This window comes from Acartia tonsa, chromosome 5 (assembly GCF_053477335.1).
Source record: "Acartia tonsa isolate MP-2025a chromosome 5, ASM5347733v1, whole genome shotgun sequence".
NCBI classification, from domain to species: domain Eukaryota; kingdom Metazoa; phylum Arthropoda; class Copepoda; order Calanoida; family Acartiidae; genus Acartia; species Acartia tonsa.
This window is the reverse complement of record NC_137264.1, coordinates 13,812,347-13,838,669: the sequence shown is the minus strand read 5'-3', so window position 1 is coordinate 13,838,669 and position 26,323 is coordinate 13,812,347. Positions and strand designations below refer to the sequence as shown.

The following is a 26,323-nucleotide window of genomic DNA, read 5'->3' as shown; positions in this document are numbered from 1 at the left end:
GCCTTGAGGAGCTGAGTCAGGAACTTTTGTCCGTTTCAAAAAATCTCGTTCCTAGCCTGAGGAAATCTAAAAAACCTCTGCAAATGGACAATTCTCAATAAACCTTAAAAAATTGTGTTTTTTTAGTGATTTCTAAGGCTAGGAACGAGATATTTTGAAACGGACAAAAGTTCCTGATTCAGCTCCTCAAGACCTTTCCAGGGAGCACCATGAAGCCATAGATCTGATTCAAAAAAAATTTTTAATGTCGTCTTTGCATACTAATAAGTAATGAATTATATTTTTAAGTGGTCGTGTTCTAAAACTCAATTTTTTAAAATTATTTTTCGGTCAGAAATGTTTTAAAGGTTAATTTTATCTATTGCATATCCCCGCTTTGTCTAATTCCGATATGAACCCGCCCTATTGTTCATACAATCTCTTCACAACCACACACACACACACACATACACACACACACGCAGAAAGTTACCTAATCAGAATTTCGCCTGGATCTGGAATTTTACCCCTGAGACATTGTTCATACAATCTCTACACAACCACACACACACACACACACACACACACACACACACACACACACACACACACACACACACACACACACACACAGAAAGTTACCTAGTCAGAATTTCGCTTGGGTCTGGAATTTTTCCCCTCAGACATTGTTCATACAATCTCTTTATACACACACAAACACACACACACATACGCACGCACACACACACACACACACACACACACACACACACAGAAAGTTACCTAGTCAGAATTTCACTTGGGTCTGGAATTTTTCCCCTGAGACATTGTTCATACAATCTCTTTATACACACACAAACACACACACACAAACACACGACCAGAAAGTTACCTAGTCAGAATTTCACTTGGGTCTGGAATTTTTCCCCTGAGACATTGTTCATACAATCTCTTGCCAATATCTTTCTGCACAGAATCAATTGTGTCCTAGAGAATATATAAATAATTATTCAGGTGTTATCAATAAATCACTATTTTGACAGTTTTGATAGATAAATTAATTTGTGTTTTTCAATACTTAAAAGAAATTTTAAGGTACCCTTATGAAATAATAAAAGGATATCTTGTATATGTCTGTCTGTTTGTTTGTACCGACCGAAGGATCTCGCTAGCCGCTGAACCATTATGGTTCTGCTTTATATTAAATCTTCTTATAGGTCCTGAGGTGCTTATGGGCTATTCTTACAGCAAAAGTCTGGGTATGGTTTTTAAATCACTATTTGTTACAGTTTTGATAGATAAATAAATTATTTGTGTTTTTTTCTAATGCTTAAAAACAAAGTTTATCAGTGTGTCTGTGTCTGTCTGTTTGTACCTTTATGGTTCTGTTTTACAGTGAAGCCTCCATGAGAATGTTTTAAACTAATTTTGAGGAGGATACAAAAACCCTCCCAAGAGATATCAACCCTAAAAAATAATGATCCCCCCTTTCGAAATTCTTATTTTATTTTTTCATTTGAAATTAATAATTGAAGATTTTCGCCTATTTTCAGGTGCCTCTAGAGGCATATCCGACAGTTGTAAAAAAAATAGTACCTTTAACCCTTTCGTGATGGCATGGCCTTTCAAAGATTCCACATTGAAACTGTTAGTCTTTGTGGGGAAAATAAGGAAGGCGACTACGGTCACATCGGAGCCTAAGAATAGTTATTTATCGCATCGTATTATAGACAGCTTTCCTCGGATATTATAAGAAAAAACCGGTTCTAATCCACCGGATATTAATCGGTTTCGAAGAGATACTGGGATTACAATATCCTTAAGTAGCATAGCAAAAATATTGTAAAAGACAAACGGACAAAGTTAGTTATAAAGTAGCCGAGATAATCACATTTCCAAATACAGTTACGGACTTATGTACAAAAATGAACCATATAGTAGTTTCTAACACAAGATGTAGAACAGGTCAGTCAAAGTTGTATTTGATATCATGATAGGAATAGGACAATCAATGATAAATTGATATACAGTAAAAATACACTCACAATTAGGATAAAAAAAATCATCCCTTCTGTACATTATTTAGGTATAGAAAAGTTATGACACCGTGACTGGCATTTTAACCTAAATATCAGGAATTGATAAAAGTAACAAAGGTTAAAGCCAATAAATATGTTTAAAGATAAGTTATAGTTTTAAGAAATGTTATACATTGGGGGAAAGATAGGGATGTTGATTAATATGGCCATCATAAATGCGAATCATTAGCTTACCTGAAGTTTGTAAGAGATGATTCAGCCTGGCCAAGGATTCAATGAAGATATCTGCTCCTTTGTTTGTAAATTCATACCTAATAATAGATATAATATATACATACACGTGGAAAATTGTCGTCAATTTAGGTTGCTAACATGGAAATAATTTATTGGTCAGTTCGTTCATCCAATAGGATGTGAGCGGGTACTGTTATTTTAGCCCGCTTTAAGTTTCGCTTTATTAGAGAACATGAAAATCTGGTGTAGGTTCCAAGTAATAAAATATCCATTAACTAATATTAAACAGTTGAGGTTAATTTTTAAAATCAGTTAATAAACCGAAAATATCAATATAGTCTAAATTAAAAAGGGTGGACAAAAATTCAGATTTCCTATGGATAAGGCAATGGACGATAAATTGATATACAACCCCACCCCAATGATGATAAACAAGATTGCCCCCTCTGTAGATTAAAATTATTGGTTACTAAAAGTTTAAAACTCACAATTTAATAAAATAAAATACCCAAAGTTTTCAACTCAATGAATTAGGTAAAGTGGTTAAAACACTTTGGATACCAGTGTAATTTATGTCTCCTCCATCCTGGAGATTTCCCGAAAAAAAGTGTTAAGTGGGAGTAGAAAGGGATGTAAATTTAGTGTTTACCTTCCAGCACTGAACATATACAGGGTGTTGTCCAAGTCAAAATCAAAGTGACCATAGAAATGTCCGCGAATAAACTCATTAATGCTCTCCTGAAAAGTTTCATACAGTTAGATTCTCTCCAATTGAGTGCTTTATGATTCTAGGTTATTAATTAGGGGATAGCGCGAACGCAGTCCCCCACTATCAAAAATTGTGCGTTCGAGTTACCCACGTTTGGGGTAATCGTAGGGGTCAGCCATACCGGAGTGCAATGGCACAGCCTCACCCTAGAGGAACCGCCTTCTTGATCACGGTTAACCTCCACGCCAGGTAAGTATGCTCGATGAGGTGTCTTTTAACCATCGGTTGGAGGTAAATATATTTTTGTAAAGTTTTGAAACAAAACATTATCATTTATTACATTATGTACAAGTAAAAATATTTAAAAATGTTTATTGATATTAATATTTTAATTACTTTTATACTTTTTATATCAATTAGGTTAAAATTTTTTTATTTTGCATAATGTTTTGTCCACCTAGTGTTAAAAATACAAACTAAAATTACTGAGGAACATATTCTTGAAAACGATTTCCTATTGGTCAGCTGTTGAAAATGCTCTAATCCTATTGGCTGGGGGTATACAATAGACAGCCTCTAGTTCTTCATAAATATACCAGCTGTTCTCATGAATGCAGATAATTGAAGTAATAAACAAAAGTAAAGAAAAACTAAATTATATATTTTCTATTTTTAAAAAATAGTCCAAAGATCTTTTAAAGCCCTTTAATATAAACAAAAGAAAATAAAATGAATTTGAAATGCTATGTATTAATAAAATGTTGGTCTTTTTTATTATTTAATACTTCTATTACTTTCAACATTGAAATACTGTATTTCATACTTTTGGAAAACAATTTTATACAAGTAGAGACTCGACGAGAGGAAAAAAAACATGGCCATGGAAAATATAAAGAATTACAGGCTTAAACTTGATTTTCAACTTTTTAAAGATTTGAATTACAAGATATTATCTTGATTCAACCAAATAACTATGTTATGGCCATAAAATCAATATTTTAACAATATAATTTCTCAAAAAATCCATAAAAATAAACTGAAATGTACCTTGCTTTTAGCGTGAAGATTCTGAAATTCATGAAGGTCTCTCTTAACGTTCAAACCATTAGGAGTAATAATATCAGGCCTTAAATAAAATACATTAAATTATAAAACAGTCGGTAATTATACAAAGAACATAAATTGGAAAAACACGCAATCTCGAAGAAACTTTTATATTAGCAACACAAGCGGCGGCTACGGCCCTAGAGGCTTTTAAGGCGACACTTTAGGAAAAAAAGGAGGGGGGGGGGGGGATAAGTTGACCCTTTATTTTCAATTTTAGTTTTAAAGGTAGGGGTGGGAGATTATTTGCTTTATCCAGGGGCAATTTAACTTTTGAGGGTGTACAGATTTCCTCCCGCAAAATAGTTAAAAACCTTCCATAAACCTAAAAAATCTGCACTGTAAAGGAGAACCATGTCGGTCTAGCGGTTAGCGAGCTCTTACCTACATATAGACATACATCCTGTTACTTTTGGATGAAGAAAAGTTATTTATCGCAGCGTATTATAGACAGTTTTTTTCGGATGATAAAATATTTTTATTTTATTATTCGTGAAAAATTGTCTGCAAAACGATGCTATACAAAAATTTTCAGTATGGCGGGGAACCGGTTCTAATCCAGCGGATATTATTCGTTTCAAAGCCAAACTAGAAAAGTCATGAAAACAGCTACTTTCCCGGCACTGTGATGATGGTGAACCATATCGGTTCAGTGGTTGCGAGATCTTATAAATGATACTGTGGTGATGGTAAACCATATCGGTCCAGTAGTTGCAAGATCTTATTAATGATAACTTACTTTCTCTTGATAAGATGCTCGGCCTCAATGCCTGTGATCTCTAACACTGTGGTGATGGTGAACCATAATGGTCCAGTGGTTACTTACTTTCTCTTAATAAGATGCTCGGCCTCAATGTCTGTGATCTCTGGCACAGTGGTGATGGTGAACCATAATGGTCCAGTGGTTACTTACTTTCTCTTAATAAGATGCTCGGCCTCAATGTCTGTGATCTCTGACACTGTGGTGATGGTGAACCATATCGGTCCAGTTGTTGGTAGATCTTATTAATGATAACTTACTTTCTCTTGATGGCTCGGCCTCTGTCTCTGATACTGTGATGATAGTGAACCATATCGGTTCAGTGGTTGCGGGATCTTATAAATGATACTGTGGTGATGGTGAACCATATCGGTCCATTGGTTGCAAGATCTTATTAATGATAACTTACTTTCTCTTGATAAGATACTCGGCCTCAATGCCCGTGATCTCTGACACAGTGGTGATGGTGAACCATATCGGTCCAGTGGTTACTTACTTTCTCTTGATAAGATGCTCGGCCTCACAGTAGTGATGGTGAACCACATCGGTCCAGTGATTACTTACTTTCTCTTGATAAGATGCTCGGCCTCAATGCCAGTGATCTCTGACACAGTGGTGATGGTGAACCATAATGGTCCAGTGGTTACCTACTTTCTCTTGATAAGATGCTCAACCTCAATGCCCGTGATCTCTGACACAGTGGTGATGGTGAACCATAATGGTCCAGTGGTTACTTACTTTCTCTTGATAAGATGCTCAGCCTCAATGCCCGTGATCTCTGACACAGTGGTGATGGTTAACCATAATGGTCTAGTGGTTACTTACTTTCTCTTGATAAGATGCTCGGCCTCAATGCCCGTGATCTCTGACACAGTGGTGATGGTGAACCATAATGGTCCAGTGGTTACTTACTTTCTCTTGATAAGATACTCGGCCTCAATGCCCGTGATCTCTGGCACAGTGGTGATGGTGAACCATAACGGTTCAGTGGTTACTTACTTTCTCTTGATGAGATGCTCGGCCTCAATGCCCGTGATCTCTCACACAGTGGTGATGGTGAACCATATCGGTTCAGTGGTTGCGAGATCTTATTAATGATAACTTACTTTCTCTTTATGAGATGCTCGGCCTCAATGTCTGTGATCTCTGACACTGTGGTGATGGTGAACCATAATGGTCCAGTGGTTACTTACTTTCTCTTGATAAGATGCTCGGCCTCAATGCCCGTGATCTCTGGCACAGTGGTGATGGTGAACCATAATGGTCCAGTGGTTACTTACTTTCTCTTGATAAGATGCTCAGCCTCAATGCCCGTGATCTCTGGCACAGTGGTGATGGTGAACCATAATGGTCCAGTGGTTACTTACTTTCTCTTGATAAGATGCTCAGCCTCAATGCCCGTGATCTCTGGCACAGTGGTGATGGTGAACCATAATGGTCCAGTGGTTACTTACTTTCTCTTGATAAGATGCTCAGCCTCAATGCCCGTGATCTCTGACACTGTAGTGAATATGTGGGACAGAGTAGCTGCGGCTCTTTCCAGACAATACCTGCAAAAATGATAAAAATATAATTTGATTAAGGGATCTAAAGGGATAAGACAATGACGGATAAATTGATGTTACACAAAATTACCCCTTCTTTGGGGACTAGTGCAATAAACAGCCCATTGTCCCCTCTCTCTCTAACAAAATGTAGTTTAAGTACCTTTCAGAAACCAGGGATCTAAATGTACAATAAATTGGTTTACATCCCCCATGATAATAAACAAAATAACCCAATCTGTAGATTTCAATTATTGGTGGATAGTTTGGATACCGCTGTTTTGTACCAACCAATCAACATTTAATAAAAGTCGTAATAATAAGTCAACCACAATGTTTTACAGTCAAATGTCCTCCTCCATGGCAGTGGCGTGCGAAGCACTTTGTCTAGGGGGGGGCATTTTGAAGATTTTGTAAAATTTTGCCCCCCCCTAAATCAAAGTGCCCCGGGGGGGCACTTTGCTTTAGGGGGGGGCATTTTGATTATATATACTAATTTTAATTAAGGGCGTTTTAAGGGGTGGGATTATTTGATTATGGGCCTCCTAGTCCTTATCCCTTCTTCCCCATCCCTTCCCCCATCCCTATTTCCCATTTATATCCCCCACCTCTTCCCCCCCATCTCTTCTCCCCCATCCCTTCTCCCCACCCTGCAATGACCGAAGGGAAGGGAGCTAGAAAGCATCTTCGAAAAAATAGTACAGAAGATAAATTAACCTTTCCCCCCCCCCCCCCCACCACAAAACATTTTTAATGGGTGGAAGGGGATGTTATAAAATCTCAGCAGGAAGGATGATTAACCCCATTAAAAAAAATTGGGTGGGGGAGGGGATAAAAACACTCATTTTGGAAATAATTTACCAAAAATTAACCTAATACCTATGAAAAAATGATTTTAAATATTTCTTTATTGTATGACAACAAGGATGACAACATCTTTAAGTAGCATAGCACAAAAATCATTAATAAGAATACAGACAAGTAGATTTAAAGAGCATCTGTTGAAAAAAATATATATTTTAGGTAGAAAAAGTCACAAATCCTTTTTCCTGTATGTTGTGTGATGACAGTCAAAGTAAATTACATACTGGATGCTCAAAACAGCGAAAAAAAATTTTTTTTTATTATAATCCACAAAAAAATTTATCGTACAATAAAAACCAAAGATACAATGAACTATGTAAAAAATTTTAAAAAATTACTTGTCCTTTCATTGTGATAAAAAGCAGAAACCATTTAGAAGGGCACGAAGCGCAAATTTTTTTCTTCAAATATGCAGGGAGGGAGGGATTTTTGGGCTATTTAGTACACTAGTCCCCAATATTTCATAGCAGAAACCATTTGGAAGGGCGCGAAACGCAAATTTTTTTCTTCAAATATGCAGAAAGGGAGGGGTTTTTGGGCTATTTATTACTCTAGTCCCCAATACTTCATAGCAGAAACCATTTGGAAGGGCGCGAAGCGCAAATTTTTTTCTTCAAATATGCAGGGAGGGAGGGGTTTTTGGGCTATTTATTACACTAGTCCCCAATATTTCATAGCAGAAACCATTTGGAAGGGCGCGAAGCACAAATTTCTTTCTTCAAATATGCAGGGAGGGAGGGGTTTTTGGGCTATTTATTACACTTGTCCCCAATATTTCATATAAAAATTTCTTATTCGTTGGCTCAACAACTTTGGGTACTTTAATGGAATTTTGATTGGTTGGTTAGTTAAGTCGAGTTTCCATACATTTCATCCAATAATTGTAATCTATATAAGGGGTAATTTTTTGTATCATCATTGGGGATGTACAAAATTTCTTTGGTAAAAAGTTTATATTATACAAAATAAAATACTTCCTATAACCTGGTTTGTTATGTTCAGTGAAAAAAGGTTATAACCTAACTGGTCTGGTCTGGTTGGCGCGAAGCGCAAAAAATTTTTTTTGGAGTATTTCTTGATCTTTTTTTGGAAACTGGGATAGTTTTGCTTTTTGTAGGGTAGGGGGCAAAAAGGGGCATTTTTGTTGACCAGGGGGGGGCAAAATGGGGCATTTTTTAACATTTAGGGAGGGGCAGGGGGGGCGGTTGCTAGGGGGGGGGCAGAGGGGGGCGTTTTGGTCGCTAGGGGGGGGCGATTGCCCCAAATGCCCCCTTCGGTTCGCACGCCACTGCTCCATGGACGTCCAAGCTTTCTTATTCAGGGGAGGGGGGTTATCCCTCCTTTACCCCCCCCCCCTTTGGAAGTTCCTGTTCCCCCTCCTACCATACCTACTTTTAAATTAGGGTTTGCACTACTTTATTTTATTTGATTGAGTGATCGAAAAAAAAATGGCGCTTCACGCCCTGTAACTGACCTATGGTAGATTTGTCTCTTGCCCGCCTCTTTATCACAATCAAACTGTTCCAGTCTGTTGTAGAAATCTGTATCTCCAGCACAAAGATGTCTAGATAGATAGATAGTGAGGGGTACATAGGTAGAAAAAGAGAGATATACAATAATAAGGGATTGAAATATAGATATAAAGTCTGTTGTAGAAATCTGTATCTCCAGCACATAAATGTCTAGATATATCATATGTAGATAGTTAGAGATAGATAGATAGTCTGTTGTAGAATTATGTTACTCCAGCGCATAGATGTCTAGATAGATAGATAGTTGGATAGTTAAATAAATAGGTAGATACTCTGCATGTTGTAGAAATCTTTATCTCCAGCACATAGTTGTCTAGATAGATACAGAGATAGATGGATAGATAGAAAGTCTGTTGTAGAAATATGTATCTCCAGCACATAAATAGATAGATATATAGTTAGATAGTTAGAGAGATAGTGAGAGGTAGATAGATATAGATAGAGAACCTGTTGTAAAAATCTGTATCTCCAGCACTATAGATGTCTAGATATATAGATAGATAGTTAATGGTAGATTATAATAGGGAGAAAGGGGTCAGAAAAATGGTACCTAATCGGTTCAGTGGTTAGTGATATCTTAACAGAAAAAAACAAAATCCTTACTGCTTTAAAATGATAGGGCAAATATAGCCCTATCATATCAATATTCGAAGTTTGGTGATAATCAATAAAAAAAACTTCGAGGTTTGTTGATTTTGAACACAACAGAAAGTAAAAGTATTTAAAACGTTTAGGAGGATTTTTGGAACATCACGAAACCTCCGTATATTATTTTTGAAAAAAATACACAAAATGATGAAAAAAGCTAGTAATTAAAAAAGAAAACTTTATTTCTATTTGGCAAAACTAATAATGGGCGTGAAGCGGTCGCAAAAATGTGGAACGCTTCACGATTTTGCGTGTCATCCTTGCGCAGGGGCCATGCTAATCTTCTCTGTATCGTTCCAATTTTAGTATATGTACTGCTGAAGCAAGTACATATAGTATTGAAAAATTAGGGATTTTAATATTATAAAATTTGGTTGCTATCTCTTTCTCTCTCTCTGTTTTAGAAAATATCTATAATACAAAGTAGCTTGATGTCTGTCCGTCTGTCCGTCTGTCCGTCTGTCCGTCTGTCCGTCTGACCGTCTGTCCGTCTGTCTGTCTGTCCCTTAAGATCTCGGTAACCACTGAACCGATCGGATTCTACTCTTCAGGGAATATACCTACTGGTCCTGTGGTGGTTTTAGGCTATTTTCTTGGGGGGTGGGACACCCCCAACCCCCCCAAAAATAAAAAAATTCAACCCCCAAAATTTTTTTTTTTACATTTTTTGTAAAATCTCAGTAACTGCTGATCAAATTGGGCTCTACCCTTCTAGGAATATACCTACTGGTCCTCTGGTGGTTTTAAGCTATTTTCTTGGGGGGTGGGACACCCCAACCCCCCCAAAAATAAAAAAATTCCCCACTTCCAAAATTTTTTTTTTTTAATTTTTTTAAACAAAAACCAGTAATTGGGGTGGGGGAACCCCACTGCAACATGGGGCGAAGCCCCCATGAATACCCCCCCCCCCCCGAAAAAAAATCAAAATATTTTTTTTTAATTTTTGTGTATGCGAACAACCTAGGTCTAATTTTTACGAATTGAAATTTTTGTGTATACGGCAAACAACCTGGGTTTAATTTGTACAAATTAAAATTTTTGTGCATAAAGCGCACAACCTGGGTTTAATTTTACCACAGAGTGATTAAACAAAGAATAATTTTTTGAATATTTCTATTAAGGAGGGTTGACTTCCCTAAATTATATAGGGCGAAGCCCCTAGAGGCTAGGGGCAAAGCCGCTAGTTAATATATAACACATGTAGAGAAAAAAGCTTACCTAAAATAGAACTCAATTGGCTCAGTGGTTATATAGAGATCCTAACGTACAAACAAAACAATACTACTTTAATATTCTTCTATTTTATAAAGTAGTAAGGTTTTTTTTTAGGTTTGTAGCCTAAGATTTCGATAACTAGCGAACTGTTTGATTTTTCACGGGAAGCTTTGTATTGGTCTCCGGATAGTTTAAGGATATTTTATTCACTTCAATTCTTAAGATAGTTTTAGGTTTTTTTTAAAGAATGGGTTACAGGGAAGCTTTATAAATGTCTTGGGAGTGGTTTAGGTTATTTGACTGACCTCCCTCACTCTCCTCCAGAGGCTAGGGGTGAAGCAACTTTTAAAAATATTTAAAAGCTACTTCAGAGAAGATACGTAACTGTATTGGGTTGGTTTTAGGCTAGTTCTGACCTACCTGACTTCCCCTAGCGATTGAGGCGTAGCATATCTTATAATATAAAGTAGTAAGGTGTTTTTGTCCGTAGCGAATGATCTCGCTAACCACTAAACCGATACGGTTCTCCTATACAGTGTAGCTTCTCATAGTTCCCGGGAAGGTTTATAGCTACTTTGGGGGAGGATACCACAACCCCCCAAATTATTTTTTTTATTTTTGGAACTTAAAAAAATTGGAAGGTGATATTTGCAGAATGATTTATTTCCAAATGTGTGACAATAAAATATTTCCTACCTTCCCAACTGCGTAGCATGCGTAGTAAACACAGTCGCTAGGTCCAGCTTCCATAATCTGAAATATAAACAACTGTCATGTTAATCTGTACTTTTATGTAATTTATGCTTATTTAAATTTCAAAGGATTTTTTTGGCGCTTCGCACCAGGGTTCAAAGCCTTTGTTTTTAACAAATTTGGTACATTTTTATTACATCACACACACATATAATTTGGGGAGGTAATTTTCATCTACCCTTTTAAATTTGACCAAAGAGTAATTTTTTTCGGGGTCGGGGGAATATTTACTCCCCCTCCCCCCAACCTTAAATAAAAGCTTTTTTTACGGGATCTCTAAGTACACCACCCCACCCCCCATCTGGGTACATGTATGGGAGGGGACATTAGGCTGATCATTAAACTCGTCCGTAAAGTTTTATGACAGCGTTAGCTTAACAGCTTGGGAACTTTAATTGAATTTTGATTAGTTCATTTTGTCAAGTGTCCAAAATTCTCAACCTCGAATTGAAACAGAATGGGTAATTTGTGTATCATCATTAGTGATTGACATCAATTTATCGGTCATTGTCTTATCCCTTTAGATATCTGGGATTTACCTGGAAATGATAAGTCCAGTACCCGCCATCCACTCGTGGAAGTGGGCCACAATTCTTGGAGGGCAGTCTGTGTAGTCCTCAGCCACAAACCTAAAAAAATATACATTACACATATCCTATTATATGAAGTAGTAAGGTTTTAATATCTGAAGCCTAAGATCTCAATAACTACTTGGGTTCTTTTTAAGCAAGCTTAATACAGGTCCCATTATGGTTCTATACTATTTCCAGAATTAGGTCCTGGGGAGGTTTAAAGCTGTTTTTATAGTACCTTTTTAAATAGAGCCCCTAGATGCTGTGGGTGCATCCTCTGGTTATAATCATAGTATGTTTATTTATGCCTTAGTTTTTTTTTTAACTTGCATACAATTTTGGTCTAATTTTGGAGGATTGTCAGTATGTCTTTTAGAAAAAGCAAAGTACAAGGACTCCCGAGTTTTAACCTTAGCATGTGTAGTAGTAGATTTCAATGTTTTTATCAGGGGATAGCGCGAACGCAGTCCCCCACTTTCAAAAATTGTGCGTTCGAGTTACCCACGTTTGGGGTAATCGTAGGGGTCAGCCATACCGGAGTGCAATGGCACAGCCTCACCCTAGAGGAACCGCCTTCTTGATCACGGTTAACCTCCACGCCAGGTAAGTATGCCTGTTACTACTGTATTTTAAGTTATAAAAATTTAAGAAATGCTGATTAAAACACTCACAATACGTTTACAACACAGGGAAAAGATTTATATAAATTATAAGTTAACTAGCGGCTTCGCCCCTAGCCTCTAGGGGCTTTTCCCCAAGAGGTTTAATCAACCTATTTTTGTGTTATTTTGATTTAAAAGGAAAAATTTAAAAAAAAATTCGGAGGGGGGTTAATTTTTTTTTTGGTGTGGGGTGATTTTTCATTTTTTTTGGGAGCGGGGGGGGGATGGGGGTGTTCCACCCCCCTAAGAAAATAGCTTAGAACCATCCCAGGACCAGTAGGTATATTCCCTGAAGAGTAGAGCCCAATCGGTTCAGTGGTTACTGAGAACTTAAGCTTCAGACAGACAGACATCGTACTACTTTGTATTATAGATTAAAACAAAATAACCAAAATATAAAAGTATTTCTAAGTTACATTTATTATTTTGTACAGAAAAATAAAAACATTATATTAATATACCACCTAGCGAAATTAATTCAAACTAGAATACTCAGAAAAGTGATAAGAAATGCGTGAATCCTATTGGCCAATGGAGTTTTGAACTCGCCTTGTGATTGGATGAATGGACTGGACACGGATTAGCCTTATTCCCTGTAGGTAAATTAAAAAATGTTTTTCAAATCCAGCAAAGTTTTTGCTATTAGAACTTTTAAAGTTTTTTTAAAAGTATAAAAAAGGAATAATTTGTCACAATTGATTACGACAAAGACTTATTTTTTTTACGGTTTGACATATATCAAAAACATCCCTAGAAGCCAACGTTTTAGAGGTCTTCAAAACCATAGAAATGCTGCTATATAATTTAACAATTTCATGAAATGGGTAAAAAGTACAACAAGTACTAAAAAATGAAAGCTAAAAGTACGCTACTTTGTATGAATACTGCTAATTATAAGATTTGTAAGGCAGGTAAAATTGGAATGTTTTGGGATTTTGGTAAAAGGGGTAAGTTGTATACGGGAAAGGCTAAATAAAAGCAAGGAGGGAGGGGACATTGGGCTGTTATTTACACTAGTCCACAAAGTTTTGTAATAACGTTTTCTTATTCGTTTGCTCAACAACTTTGGGGACTTTTATTGATTTTATGATTTGTTGGTTTGTTAATTTGAGTATCCAAACGTTTCAACCATATCATTATAGGGGATGTACATTAATTCATCGGCCAGTGTCTTATCCCTTTAGATCCCTGAAGTAAAAGACATTAGTTAAATTCCCTCATGATAGTTAAAGAAAATTTAGAAAACATTTTTTCAGTGATCTAGATGGATAAGAAAATGTGCGATAAATTGATGTGCATCCCCAACTGATGATAAACAAAATTAACTCTTATGTAGATTGCAATAAGTGATTGAAACGTATGGTCACTTAACGTAATCAAGCAACCAATAAAAATATAATAAAAGTCCACAAAGTTGTTAAGCCAACGAAAAAGAAAACGTTATTATAATACTTTAGGGACTACTGTAACAAACAGCCCAATGTAACCAACATCCCTGCATTTTTAAAAAAGAATTTGTTTGAGAAAAAATTAAATCGCACACAAATTTTACATAATTAAATTTGATTAGTTACTATGCCAGTCCGTTTATTGGCTTATTTAAAGAATATTTACCTGAAATCAGCTAGGAACTGAGCCACTATAAAGCAAAGGATGACAGTATCATTAACCATATCGGTTCAGTGGTTAGCTAGATCCTTCGGTACAAACAGACAGACAGGCATCCTGTTAATGATTCATCTGAAATCAGCTAAGAACTGAGCCACTATAAAGCCAAGGATGACAGTATCATTAACCATATCGGTTCAGTGGTTAGCAAGATCCTTCGGTACAAACAGACAGACAGACAGACAGACAGACATCCTGTTAATGATTTACCTGAAATCAGCTAGGAACTGCGCAACCATAAAGCAAAGGATGACTGTATAATGAGCCATATCGGTTCAGTGGTTAGCGAGATCCTTCCGTACAAATAGGAAAACAGACATCCTGTTAATGATTTACCTGAAATCAGCTAGGAACTGCGCAACCATAAAGCCGAGGATGACAGTATCATTAACCTCAACGTCAGTATGGGGCACTCCAATGTTCGCCTTCTCGTAAAGTTCCTATCAAAAATATTCAGGGATCAAAAGGGATAAGACAATGACCGATAAGTTGATGTACATCTCCAATGAGGACGCATATTATCCCTTCTGTAGACTACAATTAGTGGTTGAAACGTTTGGACACTCAGCTTAATAAACCAGCCGATCAAATTCAGTAAAAGTTCCCAAAGTTGTTAATCTAACTAATAGGAAAATGTTTTTGTAAAACTTTGAGGACAATGTAATAAACAGCCCATTGTCCCCTCTCTGAGAAATATTATAGTTTAGTAAAACAAGGATGAAAACATACCTGTTTGAATTCATTCATTTTATAAGCCGCGGAGCCAATATCAAAGAGAATGACTTGAGGATTTCCTTCCACCAACCATCTGAATAGAAAATAATCTTAAAACCACTGGACCAATATGATTCTTTTTCATGATAAGGCTTCTCAAAGGTCCAGGAAAGGTTTATAACTATTTTGGGGGAGAGCACCTCAAAATTTTAAATTAGTGTGTTCCATTTTGCAATCAACAGCTAACTGAACAGCATTTGTTTATAGTAGTTGGTAATTGCATCTTGTTTATTTAGCACATTTTTCCGCGGATGGTAACCTAACTTTTAAGTATGGCTCAGCTGAAATTATTCGGTTTCGAAATTAAGATGCATTTTTTGCCATAATTCAAAAAATATCACCTCCCTGACATGTAGCAGATATAAACTAACCTGCCCGTGACAACTCTTTGGCCCCTTTGACGCTGTAGCTGTACAGCTTGTCCCAAGGGGTGGGCGGAGCTGAACTCCTCCCCTCCCTCCCTGAATCTATCACCTCCCTGACATGTAGCAGTTATGTACTAACCTGCCCGTAACAACTCTATAGCCACGTTGACGCTGTAGCTGTACAGCTTGTCCCAGGGGGTGTGCGGGGCTAAACTCCTCCTCTTCAACCTCAGTTCTATAATGGAGAATTGTGTCAGCAATAGTAAGATACGCGGCATCTTTCAGGAGTGCGTACATGCCACTTATCCTCTGAATTATATTTAATAGAGGAATATATTTAGACGGAACAAGGCCATATGTTCCATAATGGAGAATTTTGTCACAGGGAGGGAGGGGACAAGTTGTTCTTTATTACACTAGTCCCCAAAGTATTATAATAACGTTTTCTTATTTGTTGGCTTAATTATCTACTTTGGGTACTTTCATTGAATTTTGCTTGGTTGGTTCATTAATCTGAATAAGGAAACGTTAACATTTGTGGACTAGTGCAATAAACAGCCCAATGGCAATGACACAATCCCTGCCTGTTAGATTGTATATATGTGGGCAATACAATCAACTTAAATAAAATGGGCTTCGCAATACCTAAGAAAACCTCTAAAGCAGGGCCAATCTGAATCAATACATAGATTTTTTAAGTAAAACTTTTCTTATGCATAACCTGCAATACTCGAAACTATTATGGGCACGTATATGAGCCTAGCAATACATTATATAACGGTGTTTCTATAATGTCACCCTTAAAAAAGTGTGGGCCAAGCATTACCTGGCATGTTGCTCCTTGTATGGGCCCAGCAACACATATTGATCACCAAGCTCTTGAACAGAAACTCCAGTTTTGCTACGGATCACAGTATAGATACCTCCAACCTATAAATATAATTATTGGATCTAGTGAAGTTTATAGTAAAGTGTTCCTAGCAGCGTTGCGGAGCCGTTTGATTTTGGTGCGGCTCCGGTTCCGGCCCCGGCCTAAAATCAAGAAAAACTCAACATATTTTTTTCCCACGTCTATTTTTTACTTTTGAGGGTTTTAAAAGTTCAATTTTTGATAAAAATGGACTTGAAAAACTTAAAAGGGGCATTTGCACATGACAAAACAGAGTTACCAAATTATAATTTATAAAAAAAACCTCTTTGTTTATCTATTCTAATTTTTATCTTAAACAAAAATTACGGCTCCGGCTCCAGCAAAATATGGCGGCTCCACGGCTCCCGGCTCCGCAACACTGGCTTCCTGGTAACGAATATCTCCAAAAATCTTTGAACTTCAAAGGCTGCCAGCTGCAAATTGGTTGAACGTACATGTCATGCCCGCACACCATGTTCAGTGAAATAAGAATGTCTATAAATAATCTTGAATAGCAAAGATCCAATGATGTACAGATAAAGTTTCACTGAAGAAAAAACACGTAAACTAAGTCTTTTTTCGCGCATTTATGTGCACTGCGAGATAACTGTGCATTATTGAGTAATGGCTTTTCCAGAAATTTTTGTTGGCCTTTTTTTGTCGATTATAATTTTGTACGATGATAGTCTACACATTCCACCGTTCGGGTTTAACAGCCTTTAAAGTTCATAGATTACTGAAGATAATCATTACCAGAACATTTTACCGTGAACTGCACTAGATCCCAATTTTTCAATTATTGAAAACTTCATAGTATTATAAATCAATCTTTCAATGAAAAAACTCCAATAAACAAATATAATTCCTTTATATTTCAACATTTAGTTTTCACTATTTTCAGATTAAAATCTCTGGATCTACTGCAGTTCACGGTAAAATATTGCTGGTAACGAATATTGCCAAAAATCTATGAATTTTAAAGGCTGCTTGCTGCCAAACTGCTGAACGTACAGATCATACCCGCACACCATTTTAAGCGGTATAAGAAGGCCTACAAATAATCTGGAATAGCCAAGATCCAATGAGGCACAGGGAAAGCTCCACTGAATAAAAAACGCGTAAAATAGGCCTTTTCGCGCATTTATCTGCACTGCGAGATAATTATGCATTATTGATTTATGGCAATTCCAGATTATTTATAGGCCTTCTTATGCAGCTTAAAACAGTGTGCGGGCATGATCTGTACGTTCAGCCGTATGGCAGCTAGCAGCCTTTAAATTAATAGATTTTTGGCAATATTCGTTACCAGCAATATTTTACCGTGAACTGCAGTAGATCCAAATCTCTATAACGCTTGTTTATGTTAAGTTAGTTTAAATAAGGGGCCACACATGGTTTTAAAAATCAGCAAAAGTTAACAAATTTACCTTATTTGCAACTTCCCAAGCAGTTTCAAAGCACCATCTGTTATTATCACTAAAATGAGCTCCATAGTCCCAGTACCTGCCAAAAAAATAGATAATTTAAAACGTTAATCTTTTGCGAATTTTGCTGTTTTGGGGATTCGCCTTTGTAATAATGACCTTTTTATTTGTCATACAAACTTTAATTTCGAGACTGAATTCTACACGGGTTTTTAGAGTTTGACAGACAAACGTACAGAAAATCTTAGTTTTAGGGTGGCTTTCACAATTTTCAGTCGTATATATTAGTGGACAGTTTTGAAAAAATATTTCGGAAAGGTATAGAAATATGAAAATCTAGTTAAAGGCAGATTTATATAAAAACTTAAAATTTTCAAGAAAAACTTTTCCAGTAGGTCTACGAAACAGATTAATATCCGCTGGATTATAACCGGTTGTCAGCCATACTGAAAAATCATAGCATCGTATTACAGACATAAATTACTACCAGTTTTATCTTCCGTCCCTCAGGGCTAACAAAAATGGCTTTGATCTTATAATTTTTAATTCTAATATCCGTGAAAAGCTGTCTATAATACGATGTGATAAATAACTATTGAAGTTTATTAAAATATGTTTTTTTAAGTACTAAATAAATGTTAGATAACCTACAATGGGGGGAGGCGGATGTGCCACTTTTTGAAACCAAAAGTAAAACGCGCATGATCTCAGTCCATTTACAGCTCTAAAATTAGGCACAGCAGTTGCTTTTGTGGAGAACAATATGGAACTGTGAAGAAACGGCGGCGGAACCACCGCTCCCACCAAAAACCGCTGTTTCCTGCCGAAATTTTGTTTACCTTTTTTCACCAAATTAGACAGTTCTCAAGCATCTGAGATAAAATATTTTCTCTCATAAAAATTTCCCTTATATTTTCACGTGACACTTTAATATTTCAAACATGTCAATATTGAAAATATAATGGAAATTTTTAAGAATTCGGCGGAAGCGGCGGTTACGCTGCAGTTTCTTCACAGTTCCATATTGTTCTCCACAAAAGAAACTGCTGTGCCGAATTTTAGAGCTGTAACTCTTTTATGGGCTGAGATCATGCCCGTTTTACTTTTAGTTTTAAAAAGTGGCACATCATCCGCCCACCCATCTTTACATACTGAAGATTTCTATCTAAGTGACATTAGATCACATGAGTTCTTTTGTCCAATGCGGTGAAAAATACCCTTCGATCCTTCCTAAGAAAACTTAATTACCTGGATAAATCTCCTTGGGAATCAACTCTGTAAAATCTTTTGGCAGCTTTAGCACCTGACACAGTCGGCATTGTGAAATAATCAGAGATACATCAATGGAATATAAAAAATGCTCTTTCATCCTCCAACCCCCCCCCCCCCCCCCCCAAGTGACACAGGGATGTATATTCTTCATGAGATCCCATGCTAAAGGTGAAAAAGGAGGGGGACAAAAATAAAAAATAAAGAGTAGCTACTGAAAACATTTTTCAGTTTTTTTGGGAAAAAACTAGGAGGGAAAAAATGATTCATATGAATGATAAAATACAATTTGATAGGTACATACGGTTTTTAAACAAGTTTATATTGGAAATGTTTTAATTTCTGCATTGATAACAATAACGACATGATTACAATAACACAAGGAAAACTTAACTTTTTGTAATATAACGAATTTTGGATCAGGTACAGTTCAAAGTAAAATATTCCTGGCAGCAAAAATCTATGAACTTTGAAAGGATCCTAGCGACCAAACGGCTGATAGTATTTACTATGTTTACACAAATTTTAACCGACAAAAGAAGGCCTATAGGTAGCCATTACTCAATAATGCAGAGGCATCTCGTATAAATTCGCGAAAAGGCTTGATTAAACTTAATTTATTTCACAATCACCTAAACTATATTTTCGTTCCATTTTGATAAAATTTTAAAATCTGAAATTGTTTTATCGAATAGAAATATTATTTATTAGTTTATCATACTATCCATGCTCATATTCTTGTAAAATATTTTATTCTTCTAAATGCGTAATGACTATTTATTACACTATACTGTACTTTTTTCAATAAAAAATAATTGTTGTTCGCTGATTCCTAATGGGATTCTCATAAACATAACTGACCTTGTTAATAAGATTATCTAAAACCTTAACTGTATATATGATTTAATAAAAACTACATTTCTATATCTTTATCAAATGTAATCTTTTGTTTATCTACCTATTATCATGATGACATGCAAAATAAGGGTCCAATTTTGTACAATACATTTTCTGAACATATGATTTTTTTCCGAGTTTTACTACCCATACTGTTTACACTAGCTATAAATTTTGAAATTTTTCGAGATTAATTTGGTTTTGAACACTATATTGAATTAATTCTAGCGAGATCCTTCGGGACAGACAAAAAACTCTTACTACTTTATATAATAGGATTGCCTATTGCAATGTCTATAAATCCCTGAAAATTTAAGATAGTTTTATTATTAGATATCATATCAATAATGTAAATCGAAATTAAACAAACAAATTTATTTGATAACCTTGAACTTATGATAAGAAGTTTTTATTTAGAGGTCAATATTATTGTTTTCTAAAAAATTATGTTTCTTGTTATTAGCGCGGCTACTATATAACTCGTCACTCATAGGGATTAAAAGGGATAAGACAATGACCTATAAATTAATCTAGATTTTCAATGATGTTTGGACACTCAATTTAATAAACCAACCAATCAAAATTCAATAAAAATCCCCAAAGTTGTTTTATGTATCATTATTGGAAATGTACGTACATTAATTTATCAACCATTGTTTTATCCCTTTAGATCCCTCAATCTAGGGTGCTATTTTATTGTTTCACTAATGGTAGTTTAAACAATAAATCTAGATTATTTTAAAGAGGAAGGGAGGGGACATTGAACTAAAGGTGAAATATAATGGTACCCAAAGTTATAATAATCACGTTCTCTCATTCTTTGGCCTTGAATTTGAGTAAAACTAGATTGGCTAGTTCAAATAAGCATTGTGCAAACCTTAATTTAATATTTTAACTTTACCACTAATAATGTCTAATAATGAATGAAATCACAAGACTGTATTATAACTTTCTGTTATTTTTTTCAAAACATTTAACTGGCTTATTGTTGCCATGTTGCTAATAAACAAAACTGTCCATGTTAATATAAAACTGATCCCAAAAAATTCATGTTTTTTATCAGTGCTCAAAAAGTACATCAAATACATGGCGAACCCCAAAAAATCACATTTTTTAGTAGCGAAGCTACTCTATAATTAGGGTCTGTACGTCCGTACGTAACGGTTAGTTCTCTTAGTATATTTATTTATGTTAAAATTGTTCTATACATTTCAAACCTTTGATGATGATTTCTGTAAAACTTTAGAAAGCATAACAACTCTATAATCGTTACCAGAAAGTCCGTACGCCCATTTAAAAATGCTGATTTCAACATTTTTGTGTAATATAATTATCCTATTCAAATGATTTTTGGAACATTGATTCCTTGGACAACAAGGTACAATATTTTAGGCAACGCATCTCTATACTGAAGTCAAAATATGTAGGTATATCCTTTAACGGAATTCTGTATTTACTCAATTTTATTCAATTTTATGTATACCTTTAGGTTAATATTCTGCTTTTTAAGTTTTGAAAAGTATTCAATTCATGTTTGTTTGTTCTACCGTTTGATTACAGAGCTTCGCTACTTATGTATGTTGTCATCCTTGTTTTTATAAATATTTGAGTGTAAACACGCAGTTGCTAAGACGGACTTGAGAAACTACTGCGTTTACTTTTTTCCAGGGATCTAAAGAGATAAGACAATGGCCGATAAATTGAGTACATACCTAATATTGAAACACAAAATGAACCCTTCTCTAGATTACAATCAGTGTTTGAAAAGTTTGGACACTTAACTTAATAACCAAACCAATAAAAATTCAATAGAAGTTCCCAAAGTTTTCAAGCTAACGAATAAGAAAACGCCATTACAAAACTTTGGGTGCTGGTGTAATGAACAGCCCAATGTCTCCTTCCTCCCTGGTTTTTTCACTTTGGTATCAGGGTTTGCAGGGATAGGTACATGAAGGGTAAAAAAATACACTCCCCCGATTCCCCTGAAATTTCAAATATATATTTAGACCAAGGATCTAGAGGGGTGTGACAATGAAAAATAACTTAGAAGTTATTGATAAAGAAAAAGTAATGGTGGAAAAGTTTAGACATTATCAGGTTGTACAGAACAACTTTGATATGAATTATTCTTAAAAATTTTTAAGCCAGCAAATGAGAGAATGTGTAAATAAATTATAATTTACAGTCCAATTATCCTCTCTCTTCCTATTATCTAGACATATGTTTTGGAGGCAGCTGATTTTTATCTTGTAGTGACCTATACCGATATCCCTGTTATCACTTTTAAGCACATCTTTCTCTATTTTCTCGTTGGGTTATTTAAACACGTTTTATTTTTTAAGCCAGAAATTTAAGCAATAGACATAATTTTTAATTTGCAGGGAAGCTTCCTGTGACATTTTATACACATAAAATGAATTGGCCCATGTATGACTTTATATATGCGGGGAAGCTCACTATGACATTTTAAAATATTAAATCTTACATGAAATGACCCAAGTATGCTTAAAACTTAATCACAACTTAAGAAAGGATCGGATATTGCACAGTAAATTATAATTGTAACCAAAGTTTTATAACCAAAATATCTCATTCGTTGGTTTAAACCAGCCAATTAAGATTTAATACATTAAGAAAATATATACAAATATAAAACTTTGGGTACCAGTATGATTTACAGTCCAATGTCCTCTCCCTCCCTATTAAACAACTAAGCGTCAGCACAAATAAAAATATCAGTGGGCAACTTTTAAAAAATGATCACACTTTTAAAATTCAAGTTTCACAGATCTCGTCTTATTTAATACTAATACTACTTCACTCTCTAAATAATTTTCTGCCCATGTCTCGTCTCTTGCGTTGTATCCAGCGTTTAAAGGATAATTAAGATATCTAAAGGGATAAGATAATGGCCGATAAATTGATGTACATCCACAATGATTTAATACACAAAATTACACTTTCTGTAGATTACATCTGGTGGTTGAAACGTTTGGACACTCAACTCAACAATAAACAATCAAAATCCATTTTAAGTCCCCAAAGTTTTTAAGACAACAAATAAATTAATCTTAGTCAAAAACTATGTCATAGATTACGATTTACTACTTAATAGTCAAAGTTTGGGGACATGCATTGGTCCAAAACAGGCGCAATTCATTACCATGCACAGAAAAAAAGACTTGCAATCAAAGAGTTAGTTTTCAGTATTATCTTCATAAGAAAGCATGTCTTGTATGAATTTTAAAATACTAGCTTTAGTTAAAAATGAGATTTCTCACGATTTATTTATATTTTTAGCTTACTTTAGAAAAATCTTATTTCATAAGAAGGTTTTAAAAGTGGGCGAAAAAGCAAGGAAGGCTTGGCCCTCATGTACGTAGGTAGCACAGCTACTCTATAACTAGGTTCTGCGGCTGTACGTCACTCTGGCTGAGTAAGTTAAGTAAAATTGAATTTATTACCTACTTTTATTTATTGTTCGATTTAAAATTAAGACATTGCCCATTTCTTATGTCATAAATAGTGATTATTTGACAATAAGTATCTTAACTTGATATTTAAATTACTTAAACTTTTATTAGCGTGTAATAGCTGCGCTACTCATGGATATAATTATACTTGTTTAAAAACATTTAAATAAAGCATTTTTCTGTCTCTGAAAATGTCCGTATGCGTCTAAAATTATGTGTATGTGTATGTGGGGGGGGGGGAGAAAACCTGATTGACCGGTATCTAATTCTATGTCTGTGCTGCCCAGGGATATAAAGGGATAAGACAATGGCCGATAAATTGATATACATCCCCAATGATGATGCACAAAATTACCCCTTCAGTATATTACAACTAGTGGTTGAAATGTTTGGACACTCAACTTAATGAGTCAACCAATCAAAATTTGATTAAAATCCCTATAGTTTTTAAGCGAACGAATAAGGAAACGTTATTATATAACATTGGGGTCTAGTGTATAAACAGCCCTCCCTCCCTGATCCGCCTCCTCCCCCTTTCTTTTCTTTCTCTCTGTTGCTTAGAGCGTAATTTTGTAGGATTTTAGAATAGTCTATTAGTTCATAAGAGAATGCTAGAAAATACACAAGATTCGAAAAGAACAGTGAAGTTAATGACAGGTTTTTCTTTAGTTAAATAATTTGATTTTAAAAAAATATATTGTGGCTTGGCCCCTGTATTATGAGGGGGAGGGGGGGGGGGGGAATTGGGTTATCATATTATCTAGTAGTACTGATGGAATGGTCCTATCTGCGCCTAATCGTGTATCTCACGTGCATGTAGTCTCGCGAGTCTTGTTATGGGCGCACTCAATAGTTTCAGAGTTAAGTAATATCATATGTTGCATGGAGAAAGGGAAAATTTATTTATCGCATCGTATTATAGGCAGCATTCCGCAGAATTAAAATAAAAATTTATTATTGTTGGATGGATGGAAAGTATCGTTATTTTAGCCAGCTGCGAGTATCACGTTATTAGAGTACATGCAAATCTGGTGGAACATTTAACTAATTAAAAGCTACAAATAATTGGTCCGCCAAGTAATAATATATCAGTTTTTACAAGATAGTGATTCATTTGATGATAAGGTCAAACATAGGTATTTCTTGTGTTCTAATGAAACCGATTAATACCCTGGGGATTTAAAACGGTTCTGATCCATATGAAAAAATTATGTCTAGCATAGTATTATATCCAGTTTTCGGCTCAATACCAGCTGAGTATCCACGTGGATATTCAGCTACTATTGGGGTCATTTTTGGATACTCAGCTATCATTGGGAAAATGTGTGGACATTCAACTACAATTGGGGGAAAAAAAGTTTTTAAACAATTATTTTGGTTAGCTTTTTTGTTAATTTATACATGTTAGAATTGACCTATCGATTTAATACAAAAGGTACAAAAGGAAGCGTAGCAACTCCATAATAGAAAGTCCGATGGTCAAATTGAAATATGTTGCTTTATAACCTTTTTAACAATTTTTTTTCATATAATGTAATAAATGAAAGCAAAGTTTTTCTACATCTATAGAAAATTATACTAACTCTATAAAATCGTGGCTTTAGGGATTTTTAGTCCAAAAAAATATTGATTATAAGCCCTGTAGATTGATCATATTAAAAAGCGAAGCTTTTTTATAATAAGGGTCTGTGCGTCTGTCCGTCCGTCGATTTCAAACTTGGCATTATGATTCCTGTAAAGCACATTATAAAGAACGTAATTACCAACAAATCAAATTGATTATTGTATGCCCAACTACACTTTTAATGATTTGTCATCCTTGTTTTAAAGTGCAAGGTGCAATAAGTGGGTGGCGATTTTTGGGTTTCTTTGTACAACTTAAATTCAAGACAAAAACATACGTGGATTAATTTATGGTATTTATTATTTATAAGTTTGAGGATATCTAATTTATAGAATACTGATTCTTATTACGATAAGGTACAATGTTATAAGTGAAGCATCTCAATAATCAAGTCCTAAAAATGTCAGTATGTCCTTTAACAGTACCATATATTTAAGCAGTTTTGCAACAAATTTACTATAATTACAATAATTTTATATAGACTTATGCATTATTATCCTGTTAATGTTAGTTTGTCCTTTCATTTCAGAGCTTTGCTTTTATGGATTTTCAATATTTGGTTCCTAAATCTGTATTAAAGTTAAATGATAGTTGTGAATTGCTTGCATTAATGTGCTTTATTGTCATGGGAACCAGAGTTATGAAAGGATTTAATAAAAATACCAATAGGAAACTATTGTGGATATTCAACTACTATAGGGGAAAAGTGTGGATATTCATCTACTCTTGGGTAATATGCGTGGATACTCAGCTACTATTGGGGAATTTGTGGATACTCAGCTGGTATTGAGCCCAGTTTTCTTTAAATATTAGAATAATAAAATTAATACCAGTTTTTACCAACCTCCGGCCCCTCGGGTCTAACAAAACTGGTTTTAATCTTATAATTTTTCATTTTAATATCCGCGGAAAGCTGTCTATAATACGATGCGATAACTATTTTGTGTTGATTGGTAAATAAGTGCAAATAAAATAAATTATGAAATCTTTTATAACACCGACAATCAAAATATATTCATCCTTGTTAGTTTAAAGGGCAGAGTATAAATAACATGTTAATACATATTCTGATTTTGTACAGTATATATTCTGTAGGTGTGGGTTTTCTTTATAATAGATTATCATAACCAAATATTAATTCATCGTTTAGAAGCAGAATTTTGGTGGTTATTTGCCCTTATACTTTTAAACTTACGTATATTCTTAGACTACTGGGTAACTGTCACACTCACGAGAGTATTAATAAATATCGAGAATTTTGGGACAAAACAAACGCGCAATTTAAAAACATTTTCACGTATGTT

At 35.1% G+C, this 26,323-nt stretch overlaps 1 protein-coding gene and 3 non-coding genes across 5 annotated transcripts in view; all 4 read right to left on the bottom strand.

Annotated features, from left to right (window-relative positions):
• Glys (glycogen [starch] synthase) overlaps positions 1 to 19,732 on the bottom strand; it is a 29,463-nt gene extending 9,731 nt beyond the window's left edge. Inside the window, exons 1-16 of one of the 2 annotated variants that reach the window (XM_080160462.1) lie at positions 19,658 to 19,732; positions 19,005 to 19,059; positions 17,760 to 17,835; positions 16,249 to 16,352; positions 15,562 to 15,657; positions 15,013 to 15,091; positions 14,620 to 14,723; positions 11,921 to 12,010; positions 11,325 to 11,381; positions 8,708 to 8,797; positions 6,280 to 6,375; positions 4,009 to 4,087; positions 2,902 to 2,990; positions 2,253 to 2,329; positions 1,576 to 1,676; positions 872 to 966 (exon numbers count right to left, since the gene is read on the bottom strand). In XM_080160462.1, the coding sequence (XP_080016588.1) occupies positions 872 to 966; positions 1,576 to 1,676; positions 2,253 to 2,329; positions 2,902 to 2,990; positions 4,009 to 4,087; positions 6,280 to 6,375; positions 8,708 to 8,797; positions 11,325 to 11,381; positions 11,921 to 12,010; positions 14,620 to 14,723; positions 15,013 to 15,091; positions 15,562 to 15,657; positions 16,249 to 16,352; positions 17,760 to 17,835; positions 19,005 to 19,059; positions 19,658 to 19,679 (1,310 nt within the window). In that variant the 5' untranslated portion in view covers positions 19,680 to 19,732. Of the gene's footprint in view, positions 1 to 871; positions 967 to 1,575; positions 1,677 to 2,252; positions 2,330 to 2,901; positions 2,991 to 4,008; positions 4,088 to 6,279; positions 6,376 to 8,707; positions 8,798 to 11,324; positions 11,382 to 11,920; positions 12,011 to 14,619; positions 14,724 to 15,012; positions 15,092 to 15,428; positions 15,501 to 15,561; positions 15,658 to 16,248; positions 16,353 to 17,759; positions 17,836 to 19,004; positions 19,060 to 19,657 lie in introns of those variants that run through there. The other variant, XM_080160463.1, reaches the window with a different exon arrangement.
• LOC145320450 (U1 spliceosomal RNA) lies at positions 3,054 to 3,218 on the bottom strand. Its single transcript, XR_013880234.1, has one exon. It is a non-coding gene; the product is annotated as a U1 spliceosomal RNA (small nuclear RNA).
• Positions 9,637 to 9,743, bottom strand: LOC145320412 (U6 spliceosomal RNA). Its single transcript, XR_013880198.1, has one exon. It is a non-coding gene; the product is annotated as a U6 spliceosomal RNA (small nuclear RNA).
• On the bottom strand, positions 12,400 to 12,564 carry LOC145320451 (U1 spliceosomal RNA). Its single transcript, XR_013880235.1, has one exon. It is a non-coding gene; the product is annotated as a U1 spliceosomal RNA (small nuclear RNA).
• Positions 19,733 to 26,323: the final 6,591 nt, after the last annotated feature.